At 42.2% G+C, this 14,923-nt stretch overlaps 1 protein-coding gene across 5 annotated transcripts in view; it reads right to left on the reverse strand.

Annotated features, from left to right (window-relative positions):
- Positions 1–14,923, reverse strand: part of ENTREP2 (endosomal transmembrane epsin interactor 2) — a 451,852-nt gene that overhangs the window by 67,800 nt on the left and 369,129 nt on the right. For 3 of the 5 annotated variants that reach the window (XM_072796126.1, XM_072796133.1, XM_072796105.1), the window contains one exon: positions 6,094–6,228. The exons of the other annotated variants lie outside the window; for them this stretch is intronic. In XM_072796126.1, coding sequence (XP_072652227.1) covers positions 6,094–6,228 — 135 coding nt within the window. The remainder of the gene's footprint in view (positions 1–6,093; positions 6,229–14,923) is intronic. 5 annotated transcript variants of the gene reach the window in all.

Consider the following 14,923-nt stretch of genomic DNA (forward strand, 5'->3'; position numbering starts at 1 on the left):
CATCTTTCTGGTTCTGTTTCTTTGAAAAACCCTGACAAATACTGGAGAGATTACAGAGTTGAGGAATGAGATGACCAGAGGAGGAAGGTCTCAGAAGGAGTGCTGCGCACAGACTGCAGGGGAGGCTGGTGACCCCTGAGCATAAGGCATAAGCCACAGGCCTTGCAGCAAGGTCTGCTACTCTTGTTGGTCAGGGTGAGTCAGAGAGAGAGTGCACATCATCCAGCAAGTGTGTGCCAGCCAGCCAGAAAGGTACTAGGAAAAAGAGAGGGCAGGAGCTCTGGCACACTGGTCCCTGTGTCCTTGACGCGGTGGATATGGCTCACAGATAGGGAAAAGTGTGGTATCGCGCAGTAGAGTCCAGCTGAGATTGGACAGCAAGTCTAGTGGGAGTGAAAGCTGGACAAGCAAGGTAAAGGTGACAAGGCTGGACCGGAGAACTGGGGTGCCCTGCCAAGCCATCCTGGAGGTGACACAGCTCAGGGAAAAGACCAGGTTGTATGGTGACCTTGGAGCAGGGTAAGGGGCTGTTATGGAGAAGGTGGGGTTAAGAGAAGGGGTGTTAATATCATGAGATTCCAGGGCTTAGAATAAGGCATCTCCCTGGCATGCTATGTTTCTGGGGAAACCAGAAAGAGAAGGAGACTTAGAGAAAAAGCCATTAAAGGAAGGGACAAGGCAAAAAAAAAAAAAAAAAAAAAAAAAAAAAAGGACGGGACAAGGCAAAGGATTGACACTGCAGAAAGTGCTCTGATCCTCAGCAGTGAGCAAGCCCTCCTGGGGCGTATATTCTCCACGCTTGGCCCTTCCTTCATCTCACTGCACAAGGAGGTATGGGCACACCTGCAGCCCATCCACTGGTCCTGGGCAAGGCCGGAAGTGCCACAAGACCTTGAGAGGGAACCAGACCAGTGAACCCACCTGCATGGGATGGGACTGTTATGAACATATCACTAAAAATACTTCCACCTCAATATCTGAGTATCCTGGACTCTGGTTCAACTCAGCAGGGGCAGATGAGTCACAGCACTCTTGGGTGGAACCTTTGATCTGTATGATTATTCCAGAGGCTGTTTCATTGAACTGATACTACGTAAGTCTGTGTAGATATCCACCAAACTCCGTATTACAACCAGGCTGTGGGAGTGATACCACTAGAACCAGAGGGTGGCAAGGCAGGCTTTCGGTGGTGTTGGAAACCAGGGGCAGATGTGCCATTCAGGGACAAGGGGGGTCCCCTTCTCCATCATGAGGGGGCAGCCCTGTCAGACATAAGTTGGGTTCAAGGGCCAGGAGAACTCATTATTTCCAGACATTCCCTTACATGGGGCCCATGGTTGCTGCTGGCATAAGTGGGATAGCATAGAGAATCATGCCTGGCCAGAGAGGATCCCATCTCTGTTCCCCTTAAGAATTCAGGGGTGGGAAGAAAGCTGTACAGGGATAGAAACATCTGCCTTACACTGTGCGGCTGCCCACTTCTGAAAATGTCAAGGTCACGTCTAGCAGGTGCATGTGTGTGTGTGCATGGTGCTGCATGCTGCCAGTCCAGGCCGGAAGTTTTGTCACAAAATGTTGACTATTCACTTATGCTCAGAATCATGTTTATTTATTTCTTAGCATGGTTAAGAACATACCAGAGAACCACAGTTAAATGATGAGTTCATTTTCCAAGTTCCTAAGTCTTTTAGGAAATGATCTTGCCTTTTTTTTTTAAAGAAACAAAGATAAAACATCTATAAGATAAGACAAAAAAGCACAAAAACTCGATAACTGATTTCTGGGGAAACTTTTATCTCCTTATCCATTGATAATGTTTCTTTGGGTAATTTGGTTCCCTATGGCTCAATAAATTAAATCCAGATAGATGAAGCAAGAAATAGATTTTTAACTCTGTTCTGAATTAGAATTACATCATTATAATAAAACCATAAGGACATTCTGGGATCTTGCAAAGAATTAAAGTTGGGATGGATATCATATCAGCATATGATGAGGCATATTTCACCAGCTAATAATTCTGAGTTTTGTAACCTTTTAAAAATTCTGTTAATACTGATCAGAAAATATGTCCCAATCTTGTGTTGGGTTTGATTTGGCACAAGTGACCATTCAACTACCAAAACACCTTTTATCACAGATTATTCATAATGGGATGCCCACAGCCAGCTCCCACCATCAGGGAGCAGAAACTGGAATCTTGGAACACCAGATCCTTGGAAAACCAAAACCACCAGACTTGCTCAGGGACTGGCAAGGAGCCATCCGACCTCACTCTAGCTACACAACAGACTGCTGGATGTCAGGATGCTTCATCCCCTGGCTCTGCCATCCTGGGATCCTTCCATGGCACGATGGAGTCCTAGATCCCCTTTGAGCCCTCTGCCCTGTCCTCACCCCAGTGGTGAGGATGAAGCAGCACACTCTGGCAGGACATGATGCATTATGTTTAACTGGTAATCGATACCCTCGAGAGAGGCCTGTCTGCCCCCAGGTGTTCTCTGGCTGAAGTATAAGCAAATCCAGGAATGGAGGCTGTAGGGAAGGCCAGAAAAGAGACCAACAGGAGAGGGGGCTTCCAGGCCTCCAAGCCATTGAACATAATCTTACGGCTGAGTAAAACAGTGTCTGCATCGTCTTCTGGATTTCAAATATATTCTTCATTAGCCAGGAAAAAAGATTGGTTTCTGCTTGTTTTCCCTAATGGCTGACTGTGCATGTACAACCTTCTGGTATGGGTGGGTGGAGGGCGTAGCAGGGAGGAGGGTGGCATAATGGTAAATGAGTAGTTAGACCAATATCATTAAGTCACTATTAGTTAACTCAGACACAACTAAAGTCAAAGGAGTTCTGATTCCTTAGCCAGTTACGTGAGATTTCCCCGGCACAAACTAAGTTCATTAGATACAGAGTATGGATAATCCATAATTTAATATGGAAATTTAGGCATGGAGTATTACTAATCAGATAACTAGAGCTTCAAATCAGACTATTAAGAGACCAGTGAACCTGCCCTAATTTGCTGACCAAAAAAGAACGAGCAAGGGAAACTAATGACTCCCCCTTATGTCTCCTTTGACTAAGGGTTGAGAATATCTGCAAGCTACAGGAAGGGGCTCCCATGGAAATGTGCTTTGTCTGGCAAGAACGCATCCTCTTCCTACCACCCATGTGTGTTCTGAGAGGTTTTTTAAAAAAGATTTTATTTATTTATTTGAGAGAGAGAGAAAGAGAGAACAAAAGCAGGAGGAGGTGGTAGAGGGAGAAGCAAACTCCCCGCTGATCAGGAAGCTCTCACGAGGAGCTTGATCTCAAGACTCTGGGATCATGATCTGAGCTGCAGGCAGATGCTTAACCAACTGAGCCACCCAGGCGCCCCTGATCTGAGAGTTTTAATGCCCAGAAACACCATCAGGTCCCTGCTGCAGAGTATTTTACTGCGTGGATGTCATCAAGCACAGTGTAACTCAAATGACATCAAGAGTAATGACCACATTAAAAATAACTGCACCACTAATTATAAGAAAACTAAAGAATGTTAGACCTATATGAATCTCAGAGGAAGCAGTACATATCTTATGAGAAGGAAGTATAAAATCTTCATTATGCGAAAGCCTATTTAGATAGAGCACAACGCTTGATACAGGTTAGCTTTTGTGCTTTAAAGTATCCATATATGTCAGAAAAGATCTAAGAAAGATATGAATTACATTGAAAACTCCACTGTAATTAACCAGTTAGAGACATCTACGGTGACAATTGGGAACAAACAGAGGGTCGCTGTAACCCAAAGGCTTAAAGCAGAGACACAAGGGCTCAGGGAATAAGACACAGAGAAGCAGAGACTTGCAAAATGACCTGCCAAAGCTCAAGAACACATTGAAAGCAGAGCACAAAGATAATATTTCCTGCAGAAAATAAGATAGGAAGAGAGCCTTAAGAGAAACCGAGCAAAATAAGATGAAAGAGTTTAAACAATCAGAGGGGAAAAAAATGATAGTTATTAAAGATGGGTAAAAGTGGTTCAAGAAATGCAGTTACCCTAAAACAAAGAGAATAGGAAAAAATTCAGATTTCTAGTTCAAGGCCAAAATAAAGCAGGATGCAAACTCACTCTGCAAACATTTACCATTTGAAACTTAAAGGCTGACCAATATCAAGGTGTATCACAGTGAAGCAAATGGACTTTATAATTGAAAAATATTATTGACACCTGGGCCAAAAAAAACCATTGCCTTGCATAGACAGGATGGGTGAGATTATGCCATGGTAGCAAGTATCCCCCAAATATCAGTGGGTTAAGGCAACAAAAGTGTGTTTCTCACTCATGCTACAATGTCCAATGTTGGTAAATGTGGGTGAGTTATGGGGGCCCTACTCATTAGAGTTGCCCACACTGATGGTACAGCTCCCATCTACAACTTGCCAATTACCATGCCAGAAGGAAAGAGAGCTCTGGACAATCTCACACTACAGGGAATACTCGGGCTTGGAAGTGATCCACGTAAGTTTTGCTCACATGGCCCTAAACGACCACAAGGAGACTAGGCGGTATAATGTTACCACATGAAGGGAAGTTGGAGAGCTAGAACCAGAAAGGGTGTCCAGTTTGAGATGGTGACTTAGCAGTTGTCAGAAGGAGATCTCAGAGTGAGCACTGGCTGCCCACACCCCGACCCCATAGAAGCCCCCATGGCGGGCCTCAGGCACTGACCCTGCACAAGCCCTGTGACACAGTAAGAGAGAAACCATGGTTGTGCTCGATGTAAGGCAATAAGACACACCTTGTGGGTAAGAACCAGGCCCTTGAATGCTGCAGTCTGGGCTCCTCTGAGCCTGCTGGATCTGTCACTCTAGATGGATTGTTTAAACTCTTCCTTTTTCATCTGGGACCACGGAACTTGGCCCACTCCTCCCTGAGAAATGAGACAGGTCCCAGGGCACCAGACCCAGCCCCACCTTGTACTTTAGGTATATCTTGTATCTCTGTTTCATGGTGCCCTGGGAGCTCACCCAGACTGAGGAGTCATTCTTGCCAGCATCTGAAAGGACACTCAGGGAGGATGAATCCCAGGTACCCAGTTCCAGAGGGCAACAATTTCTCTGCTTCTCCCCAGATTCCAGGGTGGCTTTCTGGAGTCTCCAGTTTACTAGCTACTGTGTTCCCTATGCACATTCTCTAGAGCTCCCTACAACGTGTAAACACAGTTTTACCACTCACCAAGAATCCTTTGACCTTGCTCTCAACCTTTTTTTTTTTTTAAGATTTTTAAAGATATATTTATTCATGACAGACACAGAGAGAGAGAGAGACAGACAGACAGACAGAGAGACACAGGCAGAGGGAAAAGCAGGCTCCATGCAGGGAGCCTAATGTGGGACTCGATCCCGGGTCTCCAGGATCACACCCTAGGCTCAAGGCAGCACTAAACCACTGAACCACCAGAGCTGCCCTGCTCTCAACCTTTTAAAAAATTTTAGCACACTTTTGTCCAGGGAAAAGAGAAGAACTGGGTTCATTGTTCATAGCTATTTTTAAGCAGCCAATTTTGGTTTCCAAGAGTAAAAAGAAACCCCAAAAAACAAAAAACAAACCAAAAACACTTGTAGGAAGAAAAAAAAGGAACAATATAAACAACTTTCCATGTCACTTAAAAAAAAATCAGATGCTGTACATGAGAACAGACTGCCATGGGAAATTGTAAAATGTCTTTCTCCAAATATCTTTAAAAAGGCAAAATAAATACCCATCTGTTCTCCGATGGCAGAACAGCAAAAAATGTTAGAAAAGCGGTAGAATGCTTCACATCCACATTTATAAAGACCCCTTTCAACCATTCAATATCCTCCTTCACATATGTCAGAGGCAGGAAAGTGGGATGATAAAAATGGAAAAGGAGATCCAGAAAGCAACACCTCTTAAAGTGAAAATCTATAATTCTGGAAAATGTTCTCTGCAAAGATATTCCCTCTTGTATTGAGACTGAGGTGGATTAAGAAGTGGAAGGAATATATACATGAATAAAGTCTCCCGAAAATGTCTGTAAATGCATGGGATGGAATGCATGAACAGGGAGTGCCCTTGGCCGTCACCTTCAACGTCAGCCTCACGGCGTTGCAGTCCTCCTGCAGTGGATTCAGCTTCAGCGTCTCCCCAAGGTTGCTGCAGCCCGACGACTGGTGCTGCCTTTCACAGCAGACACACACCTCGACACTGTCAAACTTAATCTAGACAGAGGAACACAGACAGATCTCACCATTAAAACGGCATTCTGCCCTGGTGGGTACACTTGAGCTACACAGTTAAGATTGTGTGAAAATGCACCCTGGTTCAGTTTTCTTTAAGTAATAAAGCCGAAATGATTTTTTATGGACCAAAGCTGGGGGAAAAACAAAAAACAAAGAAAACCACTAGTAGGAATAACTTCAAATTCCGATTTTAAAAGCGATTCATAAAAAAGAAGTAAATTTGTAGTGACCTAAGCTATGACGTTACAATTTCAGATGAGTCACAGAGATTAAAGTCAATGAACTGACAACTGCTCATGTCAAGCTATGCATGGAGATGTGTGACCATGGCTCTGTGCTTTGGCTTATGCTGCTCCCATGGTCAGCAGTTTCCTGACTCACTGCACGGTCCATCAAACTCCTACTCATGCGTCAAGACCCAACTCCAGCGTCATCCTGGCAGTCTTGTCTGGTTCCCCCGCCTCCCCCCACAAGCTGCTTGCCTCTCCCCTGGGCAACATATTCCCACCCCAGGTCCCGCTGGAGACTTATTCTATCTCTCTGCAGTTACTTGCGTCCTCCCTGTTCCCCTGAGGGCAGCCACTACATGTCACCACCATAGCACTCACAATGCAATGAGGTGCGGCATTTTAATAAATGCAGAATAAAAATATCTTGGAAAATTAAAAATCATGGAAAGAAAAAATAATGCAATACAAATGTTTTAAAAAGCCTAGGGCCCAGGAGATCCTCAGAGCATGCCAGCCGCCCCCCGCCCCCCCCCAACAGCCTGGTGTAGCACGCGTCAGCCAGACTGCAGAAATGAGAAATGACTGCATTTTGCCACTCACTCGGCCCTACCGGCTCACCCTCATTTCCTCCTTCCCATTCCCAGCTGAGCCTTTCACGCCTAATTGCTATCCCATACACACCCAACTGCTCACAAACACAGACTTCCAGAAAGACAAAGGGACAGCCACAGGTCAAGACTATTGCCCATGGGCCAAATTTTCATCTATTGCAAACCTCTGGATAGTTTGTTTATCCCCTATCTTTTTTTTTTTCTGCTTTATTTATTTTTTATGATAGTCACATCAGAGAGAGAGAGAGGCAGAGACATAGGCAGAGGGAGAAGCAGGCTCCATGCACCGGGAGCCCGACATGGGATTCGATCCCGGGTCTCCAGGATCGCGCCCTGGGCCAAAGGCAGGCACCAAACCGCTGCGCCACCCAGGGATCCCTAGTTTATCCCTTATCTACTTTATGCTGCAGTGTTTGCTCTTTTAATTCAATCTTCTAAAGTAATGAGGGACGCCTGGGTGGTTCAGTGGTTGAGCATCTGCCATTGGCTCAGGGCTTGATCCCAGGGTCTTGGGATCAAGTTCTGCATCAGGCTCCCTACAAGGAGCCTGCTTCTCCCTCTGCCTGTGTCTCTGCCTCTCTCTGTGTGTCTCTCCTGAATGAATAGATAAAATCTTAAAAAAAATAATAAAGTAATGAGTGATAGGCTGGAGGAAAAGAGTTGAGGCTGGAAGCCAAGCAGCAGCAGCAGGAGGAGAGCTGTACCTGCGTAAACCACCTGCATAAACCACCACCCTGGCCCTTGGCCACCCACCCATGGGAACGGGGCTCTAAAATTCACCTTTGCCTTTCATGCTTTTACCAACGTCTCCAGTCTCCAGAGCTGAAGTCCACACTGAGCATTCAGCCTGGCTAAGGGGGCCCTCACAACACACCTGTGACACTTCCCAAGAGAAGGTGCAGCCGCCACCCACGCTGGGGTCTGCAGGGCCAGGCCACTCAGTACAAATCCCTCCCGTGGCTCCACTCCTTTGCACAGGGCAGCCTGTCCTTCTGATCCACAGAAGACACAGAACTCAGATCCCCAAGGGGGGACAGCGGGGATTGCGCCCCCTAATCCCACACATCCCATGTGTGCTCTGGACAAGGCCCCTTGCTGCCGGCTGGCCAGGGCTGTATTGTGTGCAGGGATACTGTTCCATAGCTGATCCCTTGGACTGCAGGTTTTTCTCTAAGTAGAGATGCCACGAAATGAAGAAGTATGGGAAAGTACAGCAGTCATTCCTCTTGCCCGGGAAACTGTTTTATGTTGGTTTCAGCCTTTTGGTAGTGATGTTATTGGCTAGGAATGCCTGGGGGGATTCACCTGGATCCATATTACCTGTGATGAGCCCCCAAAGACATTACCCGCCTGAGTTGGGCAACCTGTGGCTTTACCTTTACTGTGGTCGAGGGTGCGGTGCCTAGGCTTTCATAGGTTCACTCTTTATTGGCGAATTTAAACCACAAGAGCAGGAATTAGGGCACGGGAAGGGGGAAAAGCAGGGTCACTCAAGAGGTCATCTAGGGCTTTCTAAGAGGGAATCTTCATGGCTGAGGCATCCTGGTCCTCATCTAGTTCCATGGCTTATAATGGTGGGAAATGTGTTTATTCAAGACAGATGTCTTTGAAATGAATGCCTTGAGAATCAAAAGCTTGATGTCAGGGACTTATGTTCTAGAAACTTTTGCCCTAGAGCCCTTCCTCTGTTCTCTCCCTCCCTCAGCCCCACTCCTGATCCCCCTCACTCCCTTCTATTTTATCCTCTGCCCGCAGCATTTACCACCTTCTCACATGCCCTAGGACTGATTCCTTCTCTCCATCTTCTGTTCTGCCCAAGAGTATATAAGGAAGGGATCTGGGTCTGTCTTATTTGCAGATGCATGCCAGAACCTACAACAGTGCTGGCTGAGAATGGCTTTCCCTCCCAATCTCTCCACCACCTGCCTGCCACCCCGGCTGGAACAACACGAGGGGTAACTAGCCTATTTGGCATCTTTGTGAAAAGATCCCTGGAAAGGGGTATCACACTGTCCACTAGCCACACTGGTCTAATCAGCTTATCACATCACCCTCTATTGTGGGGATAAAGTAGCCTAATGCTGGAAGAGGAAGGAAGAGATAACTGGGGGAATAGGCAGGTCTAGGTAAGTCTCCTTCAAGGGAGTAGAAAGACCTACACCAAGATTCTCAAGGTACACATGGCCAAGTCTGCATGTAAGTTGGAAATAATATCTTATGTTAGATACTTACTAAGTATGCCCACTCTGAATTCAAAACCACAGCCCAACACTTTCTACAGAGCCCACACACATTTTTCCAACTGACGAATTAAGATTCCATAATCAGGGAGATCTATTTAAACTATAGTAAGTACTTAGTACCTCAGGTTATGCTCAAGACCAATCATCACCCACACGAGTAAATGCACAGCCCAGCAATTTACTGTGACCAATACTGTTGAGGTGTGGCTGGCATTTAATTTAATGTAGTTTAATTTTAATTAAATTTAAATGTAAAAACAGAAAAGCAATCTTACACAATCTTTAGAGAAAACATTGGAGAAAATCATTAGGATCTAAGGCGAGGCAAAGAGCTCCTGAAGTGACACCAGATGTGTAAGAGCAAACATTGATTTCTGTGCTACACATGACCCGTTATAAGGATGAAAGACAAACTATAGACCATGAGAAAATGTTTGCAAACCACATAGTCAACAAAATCATGTAATATATGTGATTTTTTGGTTTTTTATTCTGAAGTTTTAACTTTTGTTTTATTGCTTGTTTAGTATCCTATGTGCCCTTCTCTAATGCACCTGCAATCTCTACAAGAGAACTGGAAATATCCTGAGTATGATCTTACTCATCAGATGCTCTGTCAGCTTCATTTTCTTCTTAAAGACCATTCCACTGAGCCTCTATCTCCTGCTTTAATGTGGACTGGTTGACTTCTGTTTTGTTCCATGTGTCTATTTCTCTCTCTCTCTCTCTCTCTCTCTCTCTGCCTTGATTACTATGGCTGTAAGTCTTAAAACCAAATAAACTGATTCTTCCCCTTCATCTTTTTTTCAAAATTGTTTCTTTGCCAGGGGCGCCAGGGTGGCTCAGTTGATTAATCATCTGACTCTTGATTTCAGGTCAGTTCATGTTCTCAGGATCATGAGATTTAGCCCCAAATCAGGCTCTGTGCTGAGCATGTAGCCTGCTTAAGACTCCCTCTCTCCCTTGGCCCCTCCCCGACCACTCAAGTTCTCTTTCTCTCTCTCCAAAAGAAAAAATTTCTTTGCCTTTCCATATACATTTTAGTATAAGATTGTCTATGTCTACAAAAAAACTTTCTGGGGTTTTGATAGGAATTGCATTAAACCTGCACGTCAATTTGGGGAGAATTGATATCTTCATTATGTTGTATCTTCCAATTCATGAATGTAGTATGTCTCTCCATTTATTTAGAATTCTTTGACTTATTTTATCTTCATTATGTAGTTTTCTTTTTTTTAAAGATTTTATTTATTTATTCATGAGACACATACACACACACACACAGAGGCAGAGACACAGGCAGAGGGAGAAGCAGGCTCCATGAAGGGAGCCCAACGTTGGACTTGATCCCGGGGCTCCAGGATCCCAGGGCTGAAGGCAGGCGTTAAATGAGCCACCTAGGGATCCTGATTATGTAGTTTTCAATGTACAAGTCCAATAACTATTTGGATTTATACCTACATAGGTTTTTTTTTTTTTTTTTAAGATTGCTTTATTGCGATGCCTAGGTGGCTCAGCGGTTGAGCCTCTTCCTTTGGCTCAGGGTGTGGTCCTGGGGTCCGGGATCGAGTCACACTTCGGGCTCCTTGAGGGGAGCCTGCTTCTCCTTCTGCCTGTGTCTCTGCCTCTCTCTTTGTGCCTCTCATGAATAAATAAATAAAGTCTTTTTTTAAAAAAAGATTGTTTTATTTCAGAGAGACAGAGAGAGGGAGGAGGAGGAGGAGGAGGAGGAGCAGAGTGAGAGGGAGAGAGAGAATCCCAAGTAGACTCCACACTTAGTGTGGAGCCTGATACAGGGAGCTTGATCTCACAATGCTGAGATCATAACCTGAGTCAAAATCAAGAGTTGGACGCTTAACCAATTGAGTCACACCTATGCATTTTTTGAGTGATTGTAAATAGGATCATATTTTTAATTTCAGTGTCCATATACAAATTACTAATATAGAGAAATACAATTGAATTTTGTATGTTTATCTTGTATCCTGTGACCTTGCTCAACTTGCTGATAAATTCTAAGGAATTGTTTCTAAAGGTTCCTTGGGATTTTGTCTATAGACACTCATGTGACTATAGACAAAATGTCATCTACATGACTCATGTCATCTACAAATAAGGTTAGTTTTATTTCTTCCTTTTTAAAAAAATTTTTTTTGAGAGAGAGAGAATGTGTGGGTGCATGAGATGACTCATGTTATCTACAAATAAGGTTAGTTTTATTTCTTCCTTTTAAAAAAATTTTTTTTGAGAGAGAGAGAATGTGTGGGTGCATGTGTGAGCGAGGTAGGGGGAGGGTCAGAGAAGAATTTTAAGCAGGATCCACAATGAGGGGCTCAATCCCACAACCCTGAGCTCATGACCTGAGCCAAACCAAGAGTTGGATGCTTCACCAACTGAGCCACCAAGTTGTGCCTATTTCTTCCTTTCTGATTTGTATTCCTTTAATTTGCTTTTCCTACCTTGTTGCATTAGCTAGAACGTCTAGTACTATGTACTATGTTGAAAAATAGTGGTGAGAATGGCAAGAATGTTTCTGATCTTAGGGGGGAAAGCATTTAGTTTTTTACCATTAAGTATTATGTTAGCTCTAGGGTTTTTGTAGATGCTCTTTTTCAAGTTGAGGAAGTTATCCTCTAAGCCTATTTTTCTGAGGATTTTTTTTTCCCATGGAAGGGTATTCAATTTTGTTAAGTGCTTTTTTTGTATCAACTGATCTGACCATGTGATTTTCTTCTTTAGTCTATTCATAAAATGGATTACATTGATTGATTTTTGAATACTGAACCAGCCTTGCATCCCTGGCATAAACCCCTCTTGGTAATGCTGTACAATTTATATATGTACTCTTTATATATGCTGAATTCTATTTGCTTGTATTTTGTTAAGGATTTTTGCATCTATATTAATTTCTTTTGCTGTACTGTCTCTGGTTTTGGTAGACAATAATATTACACTCATAAAATCAAATTGGAAGTATTTCCTTCTCCTCTATTTTCTCAAAAAGAGCATGTGAAAATGGAGTTAATTCTTCTTTAAATATCTGATAGAACTCTCAAGTGAAACTACCTGGCCCTGGAGATTTTATTTGGGGAGTTTTAAAATTAAAAATTTAATTTCCTTAGTACTTATAGGACAATTCAAAAGGTTTCATACTGTGTGTTATGGTAGTTTTGTGTTTTTTAAGGACTCGATCCATTTCATCTATATTGCTAAATTTATTTGTGCACTCATACGATTCCCTTATTACTTTTTTTTTTTTTTGAGAGAGAGAGAGAACAGAGAGCAAATGAACGCATGTGCATAGGTGTGGGGGGGGGGCAGAGGGACAGAGAGAGAGAGAGAATCTTAAGGAGGCTTTATGCCCAGTGTGGAGCCCGATATGGAGCTTGATCTCACAACCCTGACATCATAACCTGAGATGAAATCAAGAGTCAGATGCTTAATGGACTGAGCCACCCAGTTGCCCCTCCCTTTTTATCTTTTTGATGTCTCCAGAGTCTGAAGTTACATATTTCCTCATTTCATTTAAGACATTGATAATCTGTGTCTTCTGTCTTTTTTACTGAGGAGAGGTTTGTCAATTTTATTGATCTCATCAGAGTATAAACTCCTTTTTTCATTGATTTTCTAAAATTGTCTTATTTTCAATCTCACTGAATTGTGCTCTTATCTCTTTTATTTTCTTCTTGCTTTTGGTTGATTTTGTCTTCCTTTTCTAGTTTCCTGAGGTAGGAAATTGGGTTACTGATTTGAGACTTCTTCTTATGTAAGCATCTAGTGCAACAAATTTCCCTCTCAGTATTACTTTAGCTTCATCCCACATATTTTAATATGCCATGCTTTATTTTCATTCCTTTCTAAATATATCTGAATTCCCCTTGAGGCTTCTTCTTTGATCCATGGATTATTTAGAGTGTGTTATTTAACTTCCACATGTTTAGAAATAGTCATCATAATAGTAAAGAAAACTTATAGTATGGCCAGAACTTCCATGTAAAAGATGAGTACGATGAAAAATTTAACATATGGCAACCACATAAATATCTTACACCAAGAAAAGGGATAGGGAATGAGCAAATAAAGAATCATAGCCTATAAACAGGACCCCTCACTATTATTTTATTTATTTTAGAAAACAGAGAATCTTTTCTTCCTAGTTATTTTTCCCCCTACAAGTAAATTATCATTTTTCTGTAGCTGATTCAAGATTTTTTGTCTTTAAGGTCATAAGTTTGACCATAATATGTCTTGGTGTGGATTTCTTTCAGAGTATCCTGTTTGGATTTGCTCAGCTTCTTGAGCAAATCCAAATTTGGTTAATGTCTTTTGCCAAATTTAGAGAGTGTCAGACATTATTTTTTCAAGTATTTTTGAACTTTGTTTTTTGGTCCTCTCTCTAACTTCAGTGACATGAATGTTAGATGATAGGTCACTGAGGCTCTGTTCATTTTTGTTTCCAGTCGATTTTCTCTTTCGTGGTCAATTTGGGTAATTTCTATTGTTCCATCTTCCTATTCACTGATTCTTTTCTCTTTCCCCTTCGTTCTGCCATTGAGCTAGATGAGCTTTTCATTTCATTCATTTTGAGCTTCTAAAACTTCTAAAACTTTGGTTCTTCTATATATCTTCTACCTCTTTGCTGAAGTTTTTTATTTATTCATTTATTTCAAGAATGTTCATAATTCTTCAGAGAGGTATTTTTATCATGGACTAGAGATGAACATATGAAAGTCAATACAGTAAAGCTGTGAGAAGAAAAGAAAGAATATCTTCATGTCCTTGGAGTAGGAAAACACTTCTTAAACATGGCTCAAAATGTGTTAATCATAAATAGATGACTGGTGTATCTATTTGAAATTAAGACTTCTTTTCATCAAACTACCCATATGAGAGTCAAAGCAGGAGAAGATTTTGCATCACACGTAGTATAAGTACAGAGGACTTAGATCCAAAATAAACAAACAGAAAAACCCTCTCAAAACATTAAGAAAAAGACAAACAATATAAAACATATGATAAGGAGCCCCTTCCGCAATAGTACTCTGAGAAACATAAATCAAAGTTATAATGAGATGTCAGTCACACCCTCACCAGAATGGCTAAAATTGAGAAATAATTACAATAGACAATACCAAGAGATATGAAGGAGGTAAAACAACAAGAACTCTTATATATTGCTGATGGGGTTGTGAAGTGGAACAACAAATTTGGAAAACAGCTTAGCATTACCTATTTACGTTAAAGGTTACTGCCCAATATAATGTAATAGCCAAAATATATTCTAGGAACACAGCCAAAAAATGTATGCAATGGTAACAAAAATCATGTGCTAGAAAGTTCATAGCAACATTATGCAAAATAGCCTCCCACAGAGAAGTGCTTGAGGTCCATCAACAGTGGAATGGATGAATGAATTATATTACACTCATACCATGCAATATTATAAAGCAGTGAATATGAGTGAACTATAGCTATATACCACATGAATAAGTTGCACAACATAAAGTTGAATGCAAGAAGTCAGTCACAAAAGAAGAAATAAGAAATATTTTTGTTCAGATGAAGTTCCAAAAGATAAGCAAAATTAAAC

The sequence above is a fragment of the Canis lupus genome, chromosome 2 (genome assembly GCF_048164855.1).
Source record: "Canis lupus baileyi chromosome 2, mCanLup2.hap1, whole genome shotgun sequence".
Taxonomy (NCBI): Eukaryota; Metazoa; Chordata; class Mammalia; order Carnivora; family Canidae; genus Canis; species Canis lupus.